This window comes from Chrysochloris asiatica, unplaced genomic scaffold (genome assembly GCF_000296735.1).
Source record: "Chrysochloris asiatica unplaced genomic scaffold, ChrAsi1.0 scaffold00010, whole genome shotgun sequence".
In the NCBI taxonomy this organism is placed as follows: domain Eukaryota; kingdom Metazoa; phylum Chordata; class Mammalia; order Afrosoricida; family Chrysochloridae; genus Chrysochloris; species Chrysochloris asiatica.
In genome coordinates, this window is record NW_006408528.1 from 34,297,918 (window position 1) to 34,321,661 (window position 23,744).

A 23,744-nucleotide genomic window follows, 5' to 3' on the forward strand; every position below is an offset into this window, starting at 1 on the left:
GAGTACAATCCATGGATACAGACAGGAAGGAGGCCTATAGTATACTTGACTTAGAACAAGTTAGAGTTGGGTCTTTACACCAAATGCATATGACTACAGTCTGATGTGGTTCTTTCCTCCTGTACCAGCACATACTTTTAGGCATCAAAGTTAAATATTGGCTAGAATTCATCCCAAGTAAGAACTATCATATTGATTAGACATTTAAATGTCACATAACAGAATCCTGCTGAGAGCATGCTGTTATTTTAAAGTAGCTAAAATGTGTCTTGGAGTCCTGGTGTGGTGCTGTAGGACAAACACTGGACTGCTAACCTCAAGGTCCACAGTTCAAACCCACCAGCTGCTCCTTGGAAACCCTAAACAGAGTCCCTATGAGTGAGAACTGACTCAACGGCACTTAACAACAAAGTGTGTCTTTGGATGCCCAATAGCCACAAAGCTGTGTCTTCAGTAGCAGCTTATGCACCCTAAGGTGCCCAAAGATGTCTTGCTTTCCCTGGCATCTCCCATCATGGAAAACTAGCTGTTAAGAAGCACACACTGGACTTAAGAAGATGAGACATGCTCTTGTGAAATCCAAATAACAACACATAGAATTTTGTTATTTTAATGAACGGATCATTCAGTAACAAGTTAGAAAAGGAAGAGCTCCATGTATAGACTTGAATAACCAGTTTCTCCCTCCGTGAAAGAAAAGTTAGAGGAAGAGTTTGATTTTTCTTCTAGAAAGCAGAGTTAAGCCCTCCTGGACAGAGGAAGACCAGCAAGTATCCTAGGTCCCTGATTGGTTCTTTGTTACAAGTGCCCAGGAGCAGGCTGGTCCTCATGCTTTGCTCCCAAATGTAGGCAAATCTGTACATGAGCACTGAAACCAGGAAAGCTCATAAAGATTTTACAGTGATATGATGAGACCACACTCACCAGGTACTTTGCCAACTAAAGACTCCTGACAGATTTTCCTAGTTCGCGGTTTCAGACATTTAGATTGTTTTGATAGTACAAATAATACTGCAGTGAAAATTCTTGTGTTCATTCCTTGGCTCCAGCTAGCTACTTCTCTGGCATCTTTCTCAATTCTCCTTAAAACTTGACCCTCTAGTTACAGGCAGGACTTAGATATCCTTTTTGTTGTTGTTGTCGTCAGGTGCCATCGAGTTGGAACTGACTCATAGCGACCCCATGCACAGCAGAACGAAACAATGTCTGATCCTGGGCCAACCTCACTACCGCTGCCACACTTGAGTCCATCAATGCTGCCACCTGGCCAATCCATCTCGTTGGGGGTCTTCCCCTTAGGTGGGGGGAATAAGTAAGAAGGTGAGTTATTGGAAGCAGAGCATCCATCCTCCACTTTGACCTTACTAAAAGAAAGCCAGTTCTGTTTGGAGTTGCAACATACCCAGGAGTTCTCATTCCTTTGCAGCCGGGTATCACCATGTGAGTCAAATCAGGCCAATGATATATAAGTGGGATTCTGTTGTGAAGGGATCATGGGAAAGTAACCAATTTCCTGGTAAAAAGATGAAGCTAGCCAAGTTAGCTGCCATCTATCTTTTGCCCTCTGACCTTCCTCACTTCTTGTGTGGGCTGTATGCCTAAAGGATGAATGGCCATCTTGTGACGATGGAGGAAAAATGTGCACATTATAACAACAGGTAAGGGAGCTCAAAGGAACCTGGGCTTTTTGTTGTGTGAACAGAGCTGGTGTGCCTACTTGTGGACTTTCATTATGTGAATAAGCAACACCCTCTTTTGTTAAGCCACTACAGTTAGGTTTCTGTTGCTTCTTGGAGCCAAACTGCAAAACTCACTGATATATCTTCTGAAAGGAAACCTTCCTAAAGTACTCTAGAAAACAACTGAAGTAAGGCTGAAGAATCTACTTAACTAGTGAGGGAGTAAAAAAAAAAATCTATCAAGTATCAAAGTATGATGTCTGAGGTGACTTGAGATGTTTACTATTACATGTGAGCCTCTAATTGCAAACATTGGCAGGTTGTATAGATTTATTTATTTTGTTTGAGGTTTAAAAAAAAATTTTTTAATAGAGTACCATTTAAAAAATACCATAACAACTAGCCATTGGAGTCCTGGTATAGTGCTGTAGGATAAGTACTGGACTGCTAACCACAGGGTCGACGGTTCAAACCTACCAGCTACTCCTTGGAGCTGACTCGACAACACTTGAACAACAATAGAAAGCATTTTACATGTTAGAAAAAGTATTTGCTTATTGTAACAAAAACATTAAAAAAAACAACAACAGGGTATAAAGTACGAAATTACACCTCTTTTGCACCTGCCGCTACTTTAAATCTGACTTTGAGGTAGTTTGGTGTCTATTCTCTCAGATATATTCAATGTATTAAACAACATACTAATAATTTTAATAAAAGCTAAGAAACTGAATTTTTTCCCTATTGTTTTATGCATCCCAATTATTTGATACTAGTGAACTTTGGTTTCTTTAAGGCTTTGATATTTTTCTAAAACATTTCAAACTTTCACAGGGCTGTGGCTTGAGTTTCTGGGAGAGTCTTTCTGTACAGTCAAAAGCCACTGGAATCAGACAACTATTTGGGGAAAATGAATTCTGTAGAAGAGCCAGAGATCTTCATGTTTACCTTTGATCTCTTTCTTTTGAGACTGCATGCAAGTCTGAATTGTTCACTCGGGTTGGGAGTGAATAGCCTGACCCACTCCTATTTTAAAGTACCACCAACCATGCGGTACATTGGCTCAGCTAACTATGTCATAAGGTCACAGAGGAAATTTTGTGCTAAGACAAACACATTCAGATTTTTCATGAAATCAATGAAAGCAGAGGACTTCAATACATTTTAATTTCTGTTAGTTTTATATTCTATGAAAAATGTTTTGAGAACTCTGGTAGCGTAATGGTTACAAATTGGGCTGCGAACCGCAAGGTCAGCAGTTCGAAACTACCAGCTGCTCCGCAGGAGAAAGATGAGGCTTTCTGCTCCTGTAAAGATTTACAGCCTTGGAAACCCTGTACAGGGTCGCTATGGGTCGGAACTGACTCGACGGCACTTAACAACAACAATGTCCTAATATGGAGTCCTGGTGTGACACTGCAGGATAAAGCACTGGACCACAAAGTCAGTTTGAACTGCAAGGTCAGTAGTTCAAACTCACCAGCTGCTCCTTGGAAACTTTATACATGGTGACCATGAGTAGGCACAGTCTTGACAGCACTTAACAACAACAATGTCCGAATCTGAGGAGCCCTGTTGGTGAAATGGTTAAGTGCTTGGATGCTAACTAAAAGGTTTGGACCCACCTAGCAATTTTGTGGGAGAAAGACCTGATGATCTTCTGAAGCAGTTAGTTCTACTCTACCTCATGGGGTCACTCTGAGTCAAAATTGACTAACCCAACAGTGACAACAATGGTCTAGTATCAGTGTCTTCGATTTGTTACAATCTGAACATTAGTGAAGAGCATTCTACTGCAAACTCCTTTTAAGTCAAGGGCTATTTCTTCAAATATTTCATGTCCAACCAGATTAATCTATGGTAAATCCAAGCCAACAAGCTTCCCCTCAGAAACAATTACTAAATTAACTGTGTAGTACTCCATTCTTAAATATAAGCAGCTAGTCAGATATTTGAGTAAAGTAAGTAACTTTGTTTTTCTAGCCAAAACCAAACAAAAAAGTAGGAAAGAGTAGCTTGACAAAATTAAGTAAATAATTCAAGACAAAATTTCAACATGGAAAGACAAAAGTTCATCTATAGAAAGTGCATTGAGTGCCCAACACAATGGATAAAAACAGAAGAAAATTTGGGACAAAAGTTAAAGGTCTTAAAACCGTCCAGTATGGGGGGAAATAATTTCAAACAAAGAATTAAGAACGGAATGAGATCAGCTTTCTTAACAGTGATTCCCAAAACAATGAATTAATGCCTCTATTTTGAGGAAAAATAATTTCCAACCCAAATTCATATATTTAGTAAAATTAGTAATTCTCTGTGAGGCTACTATGAGGGTAAAATAAAGACATTTTGTGATATGCAAGGTCTTTTTCTATTTGCTCTCTTTTTTTTTCTCAAGAAGCTACTAGAGAGTGGTGATGGTTGGTGGTTATGTGCAGTGGAGTCGGTTCTGACCCATAGTGACCCTGTATAGGGTTTCTGAGGCTGTAAATCTTTACGGGAGCATAAGGCCTCATCTTTCTCCCATGGAACAGCTGGTAGTTTCGAACTGCTGACCTTCAGGTTAGTGGCTTGACTTGTAACCACTACACTACCAGAGTTCCTTAATACATGGAATAAGCCAAGACAATGAAATAGAAGAAATCCATGAAATAATGAATACAACACAAAATAGGTAAAGAGAGTTACCAAAATGATGGGGTAGGGCCCTAAGATGAAAGTTGGGCAGTAAGATTATAAGAAATCAGACCAATTTGTAAAGGATCAGAAGATTGAGAAAGAGAAAAGCAGTCTCTGACATCCACGAACTTGCCTGGAACTATCAACTAGGTCATTGTGTTGCCAAGAACCAACCAGCATCTCACAGGTAAGTCTTAGTGTTCTCCTGTTGAACATAATTTCATAGATTATTACCACCAGACAAGGCCATTCTGTGACTACAATGGATCAAACCAAAAGACCATTTCATAATCATGTTTGAACTCTGACAAGTGAGTTTTTGTCCCTGTAGCCTCTGACTTTCTTCTTTCTCAGCTAGTGGCCTGTGCTAAGTGACCAAACATGGCTGAAAGGGCAGGAGAACCCTGAGATGGATGGACCCTTGTGTTGGAGCCATGGCCAGGGGTTGAAAGGTAGCAGTTGCTGAGATGAAGTCGTCTGGATGTGTAGAAGTTTTCCTCATTCTCCTCAGGATTGCCTTATTTGGCTTTATGAAGGTCAGCACACATCCCTCACCTGTACTTAGCTTCTCCTTGCCATCTGGACACATGGAACGATAATACTTCCTTGCTCCCCTTACAGTTGAGCAGGGCTGTAGGACTGTTATGACCAGTGGGTTGTAGAACACGTGTCACTGGTGACTTGGAACATCTAATTGCTACGCTGGATAACGATAGCACCAATCCCCTCCCACAGCACTCTGCTTTGCATCTGGGTTTTATAATTCATTGCAATGAATATAGGCCACATAGAACTCAGACACCATACACACATTTATGGGTTAATGGAAAGTGTACAGCTTACAGGGGAGTCACTGTAGGATAAGCACTCAACTGCAAGGTCAGTATGAACCCAGGGTCGGCAATTCAAACTCACCAGCTGCTCCTTGGAAACCCTATAAAGGCTTGCTATGGGTTGAAACCGACTCAGCGGTACTTAACAACAGCAGGTTATAATACAGGATGGATCAGAAATTTCTCAGAGCATAGGTCTTCCGGTCAGAACAACCTCTCCTCTGCAGTGCCCACAAGCAAGCCTCTCTCTAACCCTCAGCAGGCCTCTGACCTGCTTTGAGAATGTTACACTCTTTTAGGGCTGCTAATAAATGCCCATAGTGGTGGTGGTGTGCAACGGAGTCAGTTCTGACTCATAGCGACCCTGCATTGGGTTTCTGAGGCTGTAAATCTTTACAGGAGCAGAAAGTCTCATCTATCTCCCGTGGAACAGCTGGTAGTTTTGAACTTCTGACCTTAAGGTTAGCAGCCTGACTTGCAACCACTACGCTACCAGAGCATATCAGGACACCCCAATCAGCCATGAACCACCGCCTTAAGACAATCGACTTGAGCTCTGTGGATCAACAAACCTAGCTTCCTTAACTAAGTGCCTGTAGGTACTCCACTCTGCAGGCAAGTCTCCTGCCCAAAGTCACTCTTCTTTACTTGTTCTTTGGGCTGCAGCTCCCAGCACTCTGTCTCGAACTCTTACTCTAGGTTCTGCTGCTGCTGCTTCTCTGTCATTCCTTCAGTGTCACGGTTTTCTGTCCCTGGATCAAGGAGGTTCAATATGCAGGGGTCTTGGGGTCTAAAGGATGTGCTTCACTCCTTGCTCTTTGATGATAGTGAAATCCCCATTTCTGCTTCTGAGATGGCTCATTTAAAACCCACATAAGAGTTCCAGGTTTTTGCAGTCACATTGAACCCTATTAATAATCATTCACAACAGAATCATATCATCTTATCAGCATCTTCTCTCACCTCCTCTGACCTAGACCCATCAGGAATAAAAAAAGTTGTTTGGTGAAAGTTACAAAGACTAAGACTGCAAGAGACACATTAAATAATTCACTACACCACAGTACTTCTACTTGGTCTTACCCTGTAGCGAACCTCTATATCTTCCAGAATTAAAATGTCTTATTGCTTTCCCTGGCCAGGTTGGTGCCTGATCCAAACAATCTGGGACTAGCAAAAACTGTTTGAAAAACATTATAGGATCATGGGGAGTAGTTAATCTTACAGTCCAGAAACAGAGGACCCTAGGACCATCTAGGGAGAAGAGCATGAGTGGAATGCGGGACCTTATCCAGAGAAGCAGCGACACCAGAGATGGAGGCAGAGATGGGGACATGGAGACAGGGAGCAGCTGAGGACTCTAGATTCATGGAAAGAGAGGGACTGAGAGCTGACAGCGAGGAGGCAGATTTGCAGAATGTGCCTTTGGTGGTGTAAATTATTAAATATGACTGAGTGTTTAAAAAAAAATAAAAGAGCTAAAATGAATAGAGAGAAATATAGTTAACTGATGGTACATGGAGTGGATTATAATCATTGTAATGAAACAAAGTATATGATTTGTTGAATGTAAAACTGATCATCTGCCCTGTAAACGTTCACTCAATTCACAATAAAAACTTAAAAAAAAAAAAATTACAGGATCATCGCTTCCATAATAGGTCTGATGCATTTTTAAACTACTTTTTCTCTTTCTTTTCAGTCCTTCTTTCTTCAATGAGAAATACAACTTTCTTTTCAAGCACTGAGCCTAAAAATTAGATAATGGAGTACACTACCCACCTCTAATAGAAGCTGTTTATGCAATGCTTGAGTTTGAATCAGTGTGTCCCAAGATACTTTCAAAACCAGCTCCATCTTTTTTAAGTTTCGAAAATCTCGTTCTTTTTCTCTTTGCTTACGAGACAGTTCATTGTGGTAGTTCTGCTTGTCGACGAGGCAGTTTCGTAAACTGAGCTCCAACATCCCTCTGTTTCAGGTAAAGGGAACAAAGGAAAATGAACTGGCATCAGCTGTCCTCCCTGTTTTTCACATACATACGTAAGCATTTTCGTTTTAGAGGGATACATCACAAACAATGCCAAAAGCAACTTTCTTTGTAGCTTAGTGTCCTTTCAAGTCATGGTGTTATAAAAACTCTTGGTGTAATAGCAGGTGAGCAGAGGCAAAAGTCACAGTTTCTCTGAAATTGCACTTAAAAATAGGAAGTAAAACCCTCCCAGGGAACAACGTTCCAAAATTGCTCCTATTAGGAAAAATTATCATTGTCTCAAAAATTCACTCATTTGTTGAAAAAAATCTCTGAACAACATGCTCCAGTGATTTAAGTTTGTAGAGGCACATTTTAGACTCATACAAGAAAGAACAGATTGTGTCCTTAAGATTTAGGTACAAGTTCCTAAGGGAGAAGATGAGTAAGAAAAGGGGAAAAAAACCCTTCAAATGTTTAATAACATTTTAAAATTAGTAAAAGTTCACTGAATTAGCATAAAATGTTTGAGATTCTGTTTTGAGTTCTCGAATAAAAATTCAAGAAAAAATTTAGCTGACAGACATATATAAATATAACCGACCTTTCAGTTAGTGAACTTGCTTCATTCTCTTTGGTTAATTCCAATAGCTTGATCAATTGACTGTATTCTCGTTCCTTGACTTCAAGTAAGTCTTGTTTTCCTTCAACTTCTTTTATGACATCTTCTTTCTCTTCCATTACAGCATTGTTTTTGGTTTCAACTTTCTTTAGGGAGTCATTTAGCTCTTTGACTTCACATTCTAAGACAAATTTTTTCTTTTCCATCTCTCTATGGGAGAAAAACATATATATCATATATACGTGATATAAGGAGCTCTGGTAGCATAGTGGTTATGAGTTGGGCTGCTAACCTCAATGTCAGAAGTTGGAAACTACCAGAAGTTCTGCAGGAGAAGATGAGGCTTTCTGTGCCCTTAAAAGATTTACAGCCTCAGAAACCCTATACAAGTTCGCTGTGAGTCGGAACCGGCTCCATTGCACATCACTATCGCCACTACATGTGATATGTGTGCAATTTTCTCTTATTTTCAGGTATTACAGTATGCAATATTTTGTTGTATTACAAACCAAACTTCACCTTATTCTTGGCCCATGCTGTTTTAACCTATTCATATTTCCTGATTAGGCAGCCGAAGAGCTAGTTATAAATTCAGTGTGCTCAGAGTGGGATGAATAGAACTTATAAGGTCTTTCCACAGAAGGCAGGAATTTGCCCACCTGACCCTCTTATTCTATTCCAACTACCCCACCCCAACTGCTTCCATCTCCTGGAATTCCTCCTTCATCCTGACCAACTTCCCAGAACAGAAGGTCTCAACTTTGATTCTGGTTAGTTTCATTTTTGGAACCCTTACTAGTGCCTGCTCCTTTTTTTCTTCTTTTAAGATCAGTCAACAGATCAATCATACTATTTCTCTATAATTTTTGTATCTTCACTTATTTTTAGGTTGTTTTGGTTCTTATAACACCCAAGAATTTCCTTAGTGACCGCTGACTGCAAATCTACTATGAATAACTGTGAGAGTGTTTTACACTTGAATAGGTAGTGTGACAGTTAAGGTTATATGTCAATTTGACTGAGCCAGGATGCCCAGTGGTTTGGCAGTTGAGATGTGGTTATCCCCAGGGTGAAACCTAATACAGGCATAGTTAACTCTATGATGATTGACTATGGGCAGTCAATCAATAAAAAGGCTGTTTTCTTGGGGGTGTGGCCTGTTCCAATATAATAAACACATAGGAAAAGCTTGATATCTTTTCCACTGGGGACATGGGACTCAGTAATTATGAGGCATTTCCTTGACATAAACTTCTCTTTATATATATATATATATATATATATATGTTTCACTGGTTTTGTTTCTCTAGAAGACCTAAGACATATTGTACTGAGAGTGGGGTACTAGAGGAACAAAATGACAAGGATGAATTTTCTAAATTGGTTCTCAAGTCTGACTGATTTAAAAGGCACTGATAAATCTGCCTCTACTAATAAAGAAGGTTACAGGGGGAGGCATGTCTGACCTCCACTTCATAGCAAATGGCCTTGGGATGATTTTAAGTTTGGTTTTCTTTCCTTCTTGTGAAGTCATAGAAAGTCAGACATGGTCCCCACATAGTTTTTGCAGTTGGCTTCAGAAGAAGGGTTCATTGCAATGGCTCTGGATTCGTGGAAGCATGTGGTTTTGTAAGAGAAAGAACAAAGGGGCACAGGAAGTGAAACTTGTGATTTTTAGATGGTTATTTCGGTGTTTGTTACCTGTAATGGCTAAAAGGAATGGAAGAGATAAAATTCTCCAGTTGAGGGGAGAAAAGCAGCTTCTGGAGTTGCCTAAAGCAGATGTCATGCAGGTTAAACAAGATGGCTGATAGGGGGCCAAGGCCTACTGAAGCCACCCTCCCAGAGACCCAACCCATATGCATAGGAATGAGGTTCATCCCAGGGAGAAGAAAAGATTGAACTTGAGTGTTCTTTAAAAGGTTTATGTGTTTGACTGCATTCTGGACATTAGTTTCCCCTGCCTACTAATGTAAAATAGACATATGTGTGTGACGGAAATGAACATAGGGAATTATGATTACAGAGAGGTTTTGGAAGCCTGCCTTCAGCCTATACTTGATTAGACTTTTTAAAAGAGGAGTTAGAATTTTCCCAGAAGAAATAGACTTCTTGTTTTAAGTCAAGCCATGGTATTTTCAATAACCTCATATGCATATGAAAGCGGGGCAGTGAATAAGGAAGACTGTAGAACAATTGATGATTTTGAGGTATGGTGTTGGAGGAGAATACTGGAAGTGCCATGGGCTGCCAAAAGGACAAACAGATCTGTGTTGAAAGAAGTGCAGCCAGAGTGCTCCTTGGAGGCCAAGATGGCCAAACTTCGTCTCTCACACTTCAGACGTATTGTAAGGACGGACCAGTGGCTGGAAAAAGATACCATATTTGGTAAGGTGGAGGGTCAGAGAAAAAGAGGAAGACCCCCAGCGAGATGGATTGACAAAGTGGCAGCATCAATGGGCTCAAGCATGTCAACAATTGTGAGGTTGGCCCAGGACTGGGCAGTGTTTCATTCTGCTGTGTACAGCGTTGCTATGAGTCAGTACTGACTCGATGGCACCTAACAACAGCAACAACAGACAGAGTATGAGACCTTAGGTGGAACCCTGAGCCCCACCCAGAACCTTCAGAGTTGGTAATTTGCATTTGAAAAGGCATGCAGACCAACCCAGAGCTGCTAGGAGAACAGAAGATTCATGATTGAAAGAAAGACCTGCAAAAAAAGAAAGGAGATTGACTTTTTGAGTTTCAAACAAGCTGTTTGCCTTGGAGACATCAAGGCCGGAAAAGCCTGCACTTATCAGAGAAGACCTTTCTAGGACTGAAAGTTAAATGGAACTGGGGAGCAGTCTAGCATGCTCACTGGTGACCATCTGGGTCTACTTGTTGAGTGAAAGTGGGGGAAACACAGCAATGAAGACATGGGCTGAGTTTGGACATGTTCCATTGGCACCCGTTGACACTGAGATGAAAGAGTGAAGGGCTGATAGGTTTGAAGTTTAGCGAGTTGTGTGAACTCCTGAGTCCCTGGGCTAGGGCTGAGACTGAATGGGTTAGTTGGTCTGAAGTGTCAGGGGGTGTGTGGATGAACTCCAAAAATTGCAGCTGTTACCTATGTGATCCAGCTTGGATAGCTGCTAGGACTAAGTTGACCAGAACCCCACTAGTTGAGGAGAAAGATGTTTGATACTGTGAACAAGCATAAATCTGATGGGATGGACTTTTGCTTGTGGATTCAGTTGCTCAAAATTCCAACCAGATGGAAGATTCTTCAGATCAAGGAACATGCTTGTCTCCTCAGAGTACTCGGTTGATAGGGACAGGCATTTTAAAAACTGGCTCTCAAAAATGGGGGACTATAAAGGCATGAAGTGACTGGCTTACAAGCTTTCATGTATATGCTTAGTCTCAGAATGAGGGGGGTCAAGGGAGAATCCCCACTGAATAATTACCTCTTTCCCAGACTGGTCTGGTGAAAGGGGGTGGGGAATTATGCTGATGGGATATCATGATTCAATTGTGAGTAATTGTTAGCAGGATTAATTGTGATTGTCAAAACTGTAAACTGTAATGCCGGGATTAGTTTTGTCATCCAGCTAGGTTTAGAAGGAACCATCTCAGAAGCAAGAACAGATGACCCCACGACTATCAAGAAGGAAGAGCATAAGTAGAAAAGTGGTGTAGGAGAGATGATGGTAGAAGAGATGGCATAGAAAGACAGAACAGCTGTGGACTTTAGGCCCATGGACTAAGTAAGGCTGTGTGCCTATGTGCAGGACGCTGGACTGCAGAATGTGCCCTTTGGACATTTAAATGAATATATATTTTTTGTTTTGTTTTGTAGGTGTGCAACATATATTTTTGTTTTGTTCATTTGTGGAATATAAGATGTAAATGGGGCCAGTGGGTTTTCGGTTGTACATGTTTTAGTTATATCATGTTAGGTACATGTATGACTTTAAACTTTTCTTTATTTAGAGATTATGCATATGGTTTATAGGTGCCAAGTTGACCAGGGTGGACTTTGATAGTTAAGGTTTTGTGCCAACTTGACTGGACCAGGATTCCCAGAGGTTTGGCACTTGAGATGCAGTTGTCCCCATGGTGACCATAATACAGTTATAGTTAACTCTATGATTAGCTATGAGCAAGCATAATTAACTCTATGATGATTGGCTATGAGCCACCAATCAATTGAAAGGATGTCACCTTGGAGGTGTGGCCTACTCCCAATATAATAGACATGCAAGAAAAGCTTGCTGTCTTTTATGCTGGGGACTTGAGACTCTACAATTGTGAGCCATTTCCTTACATAAACTTCTCTTTATATATGTGTGTGTATATGTGTGTGTGTGTGTGATATATATATACACACACACACACACACACACATACATTATATATATGTATATAAGACTACCAGATGCTCTGTGGGAGAAAGATGAGGCTTTCTGCTCCCATAAAGATTTACAGCCTTGGAAACCCTGTACAGGGTCGCTATGGGTCAGAACCGACTCGACGGCACATAACAACATATAAAAGAGAAGTTTATATATGTTTATATATACATATACATACACATAAATTTCACTGGTTTTGTTTCTCTAAAAGACCTGTTTAAGACAGGGGGCTGTTGGCTTTAGGTTGGTTGACATACTTTCAGATAATGAAATTCTAAACAATTAAAATAATTTATCCTTTGTACCATATCCTGACTCATAGCAACCTACATAGGGTTTCCAAGACTGTGAATCTTTAGGAATCAGATAGCTTCATCTTTCTCCTGCAGAACAGCAGGAGAGTGCAAATCACTGAGCTTGTGGCTAGCAGCCCATGCTTAGCCCACAGCACCACCAGGCTTCATGATTCCTTGCACAGTTCTGTTAAATTCAATAGGAATTCTCCATAGAGATATGAGTGATAAATTGTCCTATTCTTATAAATAAGTGCTATGAATGATAATAATTTGCCACACTATTTTTTTTTTAATGAACTTAACACACATAACTCAGACAAGGCAAAAAAACCCAAATGTTTCTAGGACTCTAATAGTAATTTGATGAGTTTTCAATAAAATTGTGCTCAAAGGCTAATTTTCTTGTCTTAGTGTCTATACGTAACTTGGGGAAGTTGGGTTGGGAAGAATTTAAAATAAAAGTAATAAACCATACACTTTTTTACGAGAAATTTTTTCTATTTCTTTTCCAATTTGTAAAGGTAAGGCTTGATGGTGAACCACATCTTCCTGTAAAGAAAGAGGAGTCATGTTAAATTATGTAATCTTGGACTTGAAGCAATTAAGAACTATAATATGTTTAACTCTTAGTATATGCCTTGTAGTATGTGGGGAGCTTTAATTATTCCACTTAAAACTCAATGATCATACAAGGCAGTTCTGATTTTTACCATTTTCAAGAGGAGGTAACTGAATGAAATAGATACTGTTGGTGTCCGACCACCCAGAATCCCTTTACAAAGGTGTACCCAATACAAGCAGCACACCTTTAAGTTGACCTGATATTCCAACAGTTCTTCCAGTTCTTTCTGCTCCTTCAGTGATTGTTTTTGCTTAGATGTCAAGTCTTCCCGCAAGTTTTTAATTTCTAATTTCTTTTGCATTATTTCTTTACGTAATTCTTCAGTGCTTTCTCTCAGTATTTTCATCTTCTTTTCCATCTCCTTAAAAAGTCATGAAAATGATCAGATTATATGGAGTCAGAGCAAACAATCATCAGCTTAAAAACAGAATCTAATTTTCATGATTTTGACTAGATTTATTTTGAGGTTCAGAAACCATTTCTCACAAAGTTAGATGCAACTTAAAATTTCTGGCATCTTCAGTAAAAGTATGATTACAATGCATGTATTCAACATTAAACATTAAATTTAAATACTAATGTTCTTTTCTATTATCCCATATTTTAAATGTTTATTTTTTCTGTTTTTACGTCATACCAAAAAATCATTAACGAAAAATTTCAGCCTGTTTTCTAGTAGCTTTGTGATTTGACAAAAATCAGGTGCAAACAACCTTTGAATATGTGATTTATAGTTAAACTAAATCACATATGGGAATTAAAGATTAGGGAGTTCACATTTAGAATACTTAATCCTTCTCACTCCTTAACCCCCTCTTTATTATTAATATTACTTCCCTATTTCATGTACATTTTCCCCAAATGCACCCTATCTCAAACTCATAAAAGGTCTTTGATTCTCTAATCTGATACTGGGGAGTGTCTGAATTATGGGAGAAATGCCCTCTTACACTCAGGAAGCCTCCACATTACTAATGATTAGGTGGTGGTTGTTTTAAATGCTGTCAAGTCAGTTTTGACTTATTATGACCCTGTAGAGGGTTTCTGAGGAGTGGCTGGTGGGCCTTGTGGTTAGCAGTCCAGTGCTTATCCTATAGTGCCAAATCAGGATTCCAATGATTAGGTGGATGGGTTTATTTAGTTTGCTCTGGGCTGTTTTTTTTTAACTTTTATTGTGAATTGAGTGATAGTTTACATGGGAGAACATCAGTTTTGCACACATCCTATCATTGCAGTGATTACAATCCCCTCTGTGCATCAGCATTCAACAGTTTTGCTTCTATTCCATTTGGGCTTTTTTCTGTTGTTGTTTTTTGTGATGTACACAAAAACACTCAGGAATATATAATCATTTAAACAACCAAAGGGCACATTCAACAAACCTGCCTCCTGGCTGCCAGTACACAGCCTTTCTCTTTCCATGACTCTAGAGTCCTCAGCTGCTCTGTCTCTCCACATCCTCATCTCTGCCTCCACCTTTGGTATTACTACTTCTCTGGATAGGGTCCCACATTCTGCTCATGCTCTTCTCCCTTGACAGTCCTAGGATCCTCTGTTCCTGGACTGTAAGATTAACTACTCCCCACTTTATGTCACAAAACTTCTACCTTTACAGTTGTGACAATTAAAATTAGTCATAATAATTACTATTGAATCATAAGAATCTTATCCTCATCTCGTTTCAACAGACCCATCGAGACAAGATGAAAACTATTCAGTGGGGATTCTACCTTCCCTGCACAATCTGAAACTAAACTCCTTCTTGAAAACTTGTAAGCCAGCCACTTTGTGCTCCCCCCCGCCCCGCCATGCACACATTTTAGGTAGCCCGTCTCTATCAACCCTGTGTACAGAGGGGATAGGTTTGATCCTTGATGTGAAGACTCCTTCCCTCTCAGTTGGTATTTTGAGCTATTACATCAATAAATATAGGTCAAGTTCATTAAATTATAGCAATTTACACTTGTTTCCTTTATCAAATTTTTTTATCTTCCTTTATTCCAGTTCTGATCATCAAGCTATTGAAACTAGGTCAAATGGGTACTATCTGCAAGTGTGGGTGTTCTTGTGTGTCTCCCCTCACTTCATATCAGATGGAAGCTTTACTTTCACCTCTAGCCCTTCATTGCTAAGTCCTTGTCCCTGGGTTTTGGAGTCCTGCTCTGGGCTCTTTGTGTGTCTCCTATCTCCACTGCTACTGGGAAAGGGTAAAATTAGTGACCATTTGATTTGCAGTTAACGTTAAATATCTGTTTTCCTATACAATCTGTGATAAATGGTGGTTATGTATGCTGACATAAAATTATTAGTATCTTTCTCTACATTAAACAGTATTTTGGGAGATGGCCTGGGAACTAAACCATCATACATACACTTTTTTTGTTTTTTTTTTCATTTAATTCCAGCTCTTTTTATTTTCCTCTATTGTCACCCCCACACACCTGAAATATAACCATCCAGAAAATAGAAGCAATGGAAATTGTGATGATCTTTCTATTTATTTTATGATTGTTGCTGTTGTCATTGCTGAGTGCTAACAAGTTTGTCTGACTCAATAGTCATTCTATGTACAACAGAGTGAAACACTGCCCGTGTGCCATCCACATACTCATTGTTATGTTTGAGTGCATAGTTGCAGCCACTGTGTCAATTCATCATAAGGGTTTTCCTTTTTCTCTACTTTGCCAAGCATGATGTCCTTCTTCAGAGACTGGTCTCTCCTGATGACCTATCCAAAGTAAGCGAGACCAAGTCTCGACATCCTCCTCAGTTTTAAGGAACATTCCACCTCTACTTCTTCCAATAGCTTACAGTGCATACAATATTCTTCTTCAGGCATTAATTCTTCTTCAATGTTTCTTATACATTGTCCAATTCTTACATTTCCTATCAAGTGATTAAAAATATTATGGCTTGGGTCAAATGCACCTTAGCTCTCAGAGTGACATCCTTGCTTTTTTGCACACTAAAGAAGTCTTTAGCAAAAGATTTGCCCAATGCAATACATCATTTGATTTCTTGACAGCGGCTCCCATGGGCACTGATTGTGATTCCAAGTAAATGAAATCTATGACTATTTCATAATAGAGATACTTTATGACAGACCTGAAGGAAAGGCCACCAATTCCTGTTCCTATATGCATGCCCCGTTGCAATGTGACTGTGATAGTTAAGGTTTTATGTCACCTTGAGTGGTCCAGGATTCCCAGTGGTAAGGCAGTTGAGATATTCTCATAGTGAAATCTAATATATTCAAAGTTAACGCTATGATGATTGACTAAGAGCAGGTATAGTTAACTCTATAATGATTGGCTATGAGCAGGCAAGCAATAGAAAAGCTGTTTCATTGGGGACGTGGCCTGCTCCCAATATAATGGACACTCAGGAAAAGCTTGCTCTCTTTTCTGCTGAGTCTGGATCTCTCATTTGCGTCATTCCTCCAACCTCCAGTCTTGTGAATATAAGCCTGTGTCCTGCTCTATTGTTTGTCTGCCTGCTGGGTCCATTGCAGATCCTGGTTTCCCTGGGCTGGACTTAGGACTCTGTCTGACCATCTGCCTGCTGGGTCTGCCTGCTGATCTTGGCTCAGTTGACTGGGACTTGGGACTCTTCCACCTCTACAATTGTGAGTCATTACCTTGATATAAACTTCCTTTTATATATATATATATATATATATATATGTTGTTGTTGGTAAGTGCCTTCAAGTTGGTTCCGAATCATAGCTACTCTGTATAGGGTTTCCAAGAAGCAGCTGGTGGGTTTGAACTGCTGACCTTATGATTTGCAATCCAGTGCTGATCCCTACAGTGCCACACCAGAAATCCCTCTTTATATATAATATGTATATATATGTTTCAATGGTTTTGCTTCTCTAGAGAACACAGTCTAAGACAGTGACTTTGTAATTCTTTCATTTACAAGGTGGGCTGTTTCTCTACATTTTGAATCTAGACTTGGCCATGTGATCTGCTTTGATGGATATTAGCAAAAAAGATTTAAGCAGAGGCTTAAAAGCTGCTTGTGTGTTGGAATCTTCCATCTATTGCTGCTGGGAACCTTTCTGACCTCATATGAACAAACCCAAGATAGCCTGTTAGATGATGTGGCCTTTACCCTAGTTAACATCTGGTCACCCCAGCTGACATCTCTCAACATGTGAGTGTGAACCCCCTTAAATCAACTAGCCTGCCAACTGGATAAAATATGAATAAAGCTATTCTAGACTATACAGCTCCAACTGAGCCAGCTCAGACCAGAAGAATTCAGTACCAAGAAGAATAGCAGATGGTTGTTGTTTCAAACCACTAAGTTTTTGGGTGGTTTGTTGGGTAACAGGAGATAATTTTTTAAAATAAAAATTTATTGTGATAAACATGGATGCTCAAGAATCTATAAAGGTAATATGAGTTTAATATGTTAAGTATGAGGTAATACCTATGTCAAAAAAAGTATTACAACTAGTATTCATACACACAGGATTATTCCAAACACAATGAGTTTAAAACAGTCTTTGCAATCAGAACTAGCAAACAAGTTCTCTCAGTATTATACTTATCTGGTTAGTGTGCTTAAAAAAAAACCCCAAACTATCAAAATAGTGACTTCTGAAAGAATCTGTTGGGTCAGTTAAAGTCAAGGTAGAAAGGCCAGCTCAGAAGGTTATGGCAACTATTCCTTGGGATACCAAAGAAGTAATCTTGATAAAGTTTTATCAAAGGGCACAGGATGATTACAGAGACTTATTATGAAGAAGTTTCAAGAAAACTGTAAACTTATTACCAAACATCTCAAGGCAATGAGTTGCTAAGCCTGGGTGCTCAGGAGCACAGTCTCAGGGGACGGACATCAAGGTCAATTGGCATAGCAGAGTCCACAAAGACAATGTTCTATATCATGCTTGGGTGAGGAGCATCTGCACTCTTAAAAGCTCATGTAAGGCCATCTATTGGTCTCTCCATATGCGGTAGAAAGAAGAGTGATGAGAAATGAAGAGGCTTGGGATCAATTAGCCCAGTGGACTAATGGAACATATGAACATCTGTCTCCACGATGCTGAGACCAGAAAAATAGATTGGGCCCAGCTATTACTACCAATTGCTCTGAAAGGACATCACATAAGAAGGTTCCATATAAAGTGTCAGAAAATGTGGAGCAAAACTCAAAATTATTTAAAAAAAAAAAGAGGGAGAAGACAGGGTTACTGGTCAGAAAGAGACTGGAACCTAAGACTATGGCCCTAGATCACCCTTCAGGTTTAGAAAGGAATTACCCTTGAGGCCCAATTTCCAGCCAAGCAATAGATAGGTATATGGGGGGTGGGGGGGAGGCAGTTGGCTAATCTTACTATCAACCTTACTAACCTTACTATCAACACTAGTAAGACCACAAGGTCAGTTTGAACCACAAAGTTGGTGGTTCAAGCTCACCAGCCACCTTGGGAACCCTATACAGGGTCACTATGAATTGGAACTGACTAGACAGCATTTAACAACAATAATAGGCACCAGTTATATTCACTCAAGGAGTTCTATGGTGGCACAAATGATTAAACGCTTGCCTACTAGCCAAAGGTTGGTGGTTTGAACCCACCAAAGGCACTTCATACGGGCTGGTGATTTGCTTCAGAAAGATGACAGCTTTGAAAACCCTGTAGAACACAGTTTTAATATGCACACAAGGAGTCACCACAAAATGGAATCCACTTCACAGCAACTAACAACAACAACAACAAGAACATTTACTCAGTGCTTACCAATACTTCTTTTAGCATTATCCACAATCAAGAATTTGGAATTTTCAAATGTTTGAGGCTATGAGTTGCTGTGAAAAAACATTAACATTTATAATATTGAATATTTCAATCCAGGTATACTTAGTAAATCTTAGATCATTTGAGACTTACTCCTGGCTTAGGTATCTTCTCAAATTCCTTTATTATGAGACCTTTTTCTTCCATCAAGCTTAAAAAGAGAAAGAGAGAAAATCAAGTTTGATAAATACAAAAGAGTTGTGCAGTAATAAATTTCGATTCCCTTTTCTCAGATGCGTTTCCCATGCTTGTCTGCCAGATAACCTAGCTTTCCTGGCTCCCTGTGACCATCAGTACTCTGACAGCACTGTGGACACACACCTATTTCAGCAGTAGCTCATTACTTCGTAACTGGGAGCACAGGCCTCCTCATTAGACTCACACCCCTTCTAGGAAGATATCGAAGGAAAAATGAGCTTTACTATTATCTTTGTTTCTCTGTATAAAATGTCTTTTTGCCTCCAATTGTTCTAAGATTTTTCTTTTTTTCACTGATTGCACTAATTTTATTATGATTCTTGGTAAGGTTTTCTTCAGTTTGGGCTTTAACTTCCTTGGCGGTTTACGTTGTTGTTGTTAAGTGCTGTCAAGTCCTTTCCAAACAGCTACCCTATACAGTTTCCAAGGAGTGGCTGGTGGGCTCGAACTGCCAACTATGTGGTTAGCAGTCTAGTGCTTATCCTATAGCGCCATACCAGGACTACTTGTAGATTTATAGTTTATATCAAGTTTGGAAAACTTCTGTCCATTTTCCCCCATCCCCCACCTTTGTATGATTAAAATTACTCTTATGTTAGACAAACTGATATTCTCTTATAGCTCTATAATGTTCTGCTCATGCTTTCTCCTTTGTCTCTCTGTGCTTCATTTTTGATAGTTTCTATTACTATATCTTCAAGTTGGCTAACGTTTTCTTCAGCAGTTTCTAAACTATTACTAACCCCATTCAGTATAGTTTTCATTTCTAATTACACGCACACACTTAAGATGTTTCAAAAATGTGTGAAAAAAATGTCATTATACTTTAGTCTCACATACTTTTGGAAGGCCACTGTGTGTGTATTACAACTAGATGCTCAAGTTGAGTCTTATTCATAGTTTCTATTTTTTCCTTTGTTGTAATATTTTTCTCTATCTTATGAGTATAGTCATAAGAAATGGAGAGAGAGATCCTATTCATGGATTGACATAATATTGTCAAAATATCTTCCCAAATTAATCTAGAGATTCAATGCAGTACCAATAAAAATTCTAGCATTTTTTTCCTCTAATTTGGTAGACAGTGACAAGGTTTTCCGAAAATTTAGAAAATGAAATGGATGTACAATAGCCAAAATAATTCTGAAAAAGAATAGGGATAGAGGAGGACTTAATGCTATACAATTTGAAGAATTACTATGAAGCTACCGAAATCAAGAGATTGTACTTTTGGTGAAGGGGTAGAGAAATAGAACAATAGTGCTAAGTCAGAAAAATACACTCCCAGATTTAGTAAAATTATTTTCTACAAAGTTGCCAAGACAATTAAATGAGGGAAATACAGTCTTCTCAAGAAGAAGCACGTAAACAATGAAATCATCACATGCAAAAACAAGAAAGGAAAAAAAAAATCTTTATCTCATATAAAATTTAAAAATTGACTCAAAATGGACAATAGTACTAAATGTAAGTGCTAAACTTATAAAACTTCTGGAAGAAAACATAGGAAATCCTGTGACTGTGGGTTTGGTAATGATTTCTTACACAAGACACACAAAATATTAACAATACAAGATAAACCGAGCTTCATCAAAATGAAAAAAAAAAAAAAAAATTGAAAAGTAAATGGCAATACTAAGAAAATGAAAATGATGGAGAAAATAACGTATCTGATAAGGAACTTTTATTTAAAAAAAAACAAAGGTATCTGGCAACTCAATATTAAGAGAAATAACTCTATTTAAAAATGGGAAAAAGAAAAACAAAAACTGAAAAAACACTTCACCAAAGATGGGAAGATAAGAAGTTATCGAATAGGAAAATGATGTGGTTTCTCTTTTTTTAATCACTGTGGTACAGTGTGGGGAGTGGACTTTAGCAGGCAAGGGTGGAGGTAAACATGGTGAGAAATTATTTAAGAGACTTTCAGTAATCCAGACAGACAATTGCAAGATCAATTCCTATTCATCTATCTTTAAGTTCACTGCCTTCTGTCATCTCTAATAGGCCATTGAGCCCATTCAGTGAGCTTTGTTTCAATTACTGTATTTTTTAGTTCTAAAATTTCCATTTTGGTCTCTTTTTGTACCTTATATATATTGTGTGAGACTTTCTATTTTCCCATTCTCTTAAACATTTTTGCAAGTTCTTGTTGGAACATTTATATACTAATTGTTTTACAGTCTTTGTCTGATAATGCCAACATATTTGCCATATTGATGTTTGTGCCTGTTAACTGTCTTTTCTCATGCAAGCTTAGATTTTCCTAGATCTTCAAAATCCTGAAAAAGTTTGGACTATGTCCTGAACATTTAAAATATTAGTGAATGAAATTTTGGGCCTTATGTAAATGCTATGGAAAATGTTGATACTTTTCTTAGTAGGCAGGGGATCAGGTTAGGTTCAAACCACAAGTTTCCCCAACTATTTTGTTTTGTTTTTCCCCTGCCACCATCTTTTATATGATTAGAATCACTCATATGTTAGACAAACTGATTATTTCACAGCGCTTACAGGGTCACTATGGGTTGGAACTGACTCAATGGCACGTCACAACAACAACAATAATGCTCAAGGTTTTTCCTTTTTCTCTCTGTGTTTCATTTTTGATAGTTTCTATTACTATATTCTCAAGTTGGCTAATCCTTTCCTCCGGAGGCTGTGGTTTCAATGTCAGTCCAATGTTCAACATCTTTATGGTGTTATTCAGATCCATCCTACATGTGTGCCACCCATTGGTCAGTTAGGGACCTGTATGGTGAAATTTCTCTTAGTTCCATTTTCAAAGTGTTTGATAAGTTATTTAGGGTCAGATTCACACAATCACAGATCAAGAGTGATCCCAGATTTAGAAACAATGTAATGAGCTCACTTTTCCCTCTCTTCCTTCTCTGGGATCTCCAAGGAACTTGGAATATACACTTTTTGGCCCTCCACCCCAAAATCAAAGGATTTAGTTACCTGATCTATCATGCACTTCTGTGACTATGCATATATCTGGGGTCAAGCACCAGGAGGAAAGAGAGGAAACCAGAGTGGAGATTTACCCATTCTCTTGAGATCATAGCTCCAAACACAAGAATAAGACATTTCCTTTCCTTTGAATTTTGGCTCCTCTGGGTTCAGTCACTGTGCCCTGAGTTTTGTTTTGGGGGTGGGGTGTGACAGAATAGATAGAAGAACAAAAGCCAAACCAAAAAACACAAGAGGTTCTTCATTCTTATGAATTCCCTTTCTGGCTCCTGGAGCCAGAATGAGAGGGTTTCTGGAGCTTTTTCTCTCATGTTTAGGCTGCGTGCATTCAGATCAAGGACTAGCAGAGGGAAAAAATGGCGGATTCACTGCCAGTTTAATGGTAGTTTGAATTCAGCCTTTTCTCCCAATCTGTCTCCTACTACTTACTTTTTGGATTTTTCAAATATAAGCTCCATGCATCCTGTTTAATTTTACAGTTGTCTTCAGTGGAAGATATAGAATGACTGTACTTATTTCATCTTACCCAGACCAAGACCCTGTAGACAATGTTAAGGCCACAGGATCTTATAGAATAGCTTTGGGAAAATGGATAGATAGAAATAGTAAGAAGGCTGAGCCTGGAATTCATTTAGTAATTCAAAAGGAGAAACTGGAAAATAAATAAACAAAACCTTCCAAACAATAGTAGCAACAATTAACAAAATAAATAGGAAGGAAGGAAGGATGGAAAGAAAGAGGGAAGAATAGAAAGAGAAGGAAGAGAAAGAGTACCCAATGAGAAAGAAGGAAAACTAGTAGACCATGGCATCACAAAGAGAAGAAAGAGCTTCAAGAAGGATATGGTTATCAGTTGTGTGATGAAGATGAAGATTTGGCTGTAGTGTTTTATAAGATAGGTGTCTTTGATGTACTTAGCGGCAGTTTCAGACAAGTAGTAGAATGGGGTAGTTTTGGAAGTGGAGACACCGATAGGTTCTTTTAATGAGTTTTGCTATGAACAGGAACCAAGAAATAAGCAGCAACTTATATGCAGAACAGCAGGAGTCTAGGAAGGGTGGCAGAGAGTGCTCCATGACATGACATGTTGATGAGAATTATCAATGATCTATACATAGTATTTATTTGATTTTGACCTTCATATTTTTATTTGTTTGTTGTTATGTGCTGTCAAGTCAATTCCCACTCACAGTGACCCTTTATGACAAATAGATTTTCCCCAGAGGAGCTCTGGTAGTATAGTGGTTATGAATCAGGCTGCTAACCTCAAGGTCAGCAGTTTGAAACTACCAGCTGTTCTGCGGGAGAAAGATGAGGTTTTCTGCTCCCATAAAGATTTACAGCCTCGGAAACCCTGTACAGGTTCGCTATGAGTCGGAACCGACTCCACGGCACACTACCATCACCACCAATCTTATGGGAGCAGATCCCCAGGTCTCTTCTCTGGTGGAGCAGCTGGTGGGATTGAACCATGGACCCATTGATTATCAGCTGAGTGCTTAAATATTGCACTAGGACTCTTTGTCATTTTTTAACAAAAGCACATAATAAATATTAAGATTTGGTAGAAGTTTAGGAATTAATGTTAATTAATGTTCCCCATTAATTTAAGTGAACTACGCAAAGGCTTTCGATTGTGCGGATCATGACAAACTATGGAC

General features: G+C 39.0%; 1 protein-coding gene across 1 annotated transcript in view; it reads right to left on the reverse strand.

Moving 5' to 3' along the window:
* Positions 1-23,744, reverse strand: part of CCDC146 (coiled-coil domain containing 146) — a 122,296-nt gene that overhangs the window by 18,948 nt on the left and 79,604 nt on the right. Inside the window, exons 4-8 of the mRNA XM_006834362.1 lie at positions 19,006-19,063; positions 13,285-13,461; positions 12,954-13,027; positions 7,765-7,992; positions 6,974-7,160 (exon numbers count right to left, since the gene is read on the reverse strand). Of these exons, the coding sequence (XP_006834425.1) occupies positions 6,974-7,160; positions 7,765-7,992; positions 12,954-13,027; positions 13,285-13,461; positions 19,006-19,063 (724 nt within the window). The remainder of the gene's footprint in view (positions 1-6,973; positions 7,161-7,764; positions 7,993-12,953; positions 13,028-13,284; positions 13,462-19,005; positions 19,064-23,744) is intronic.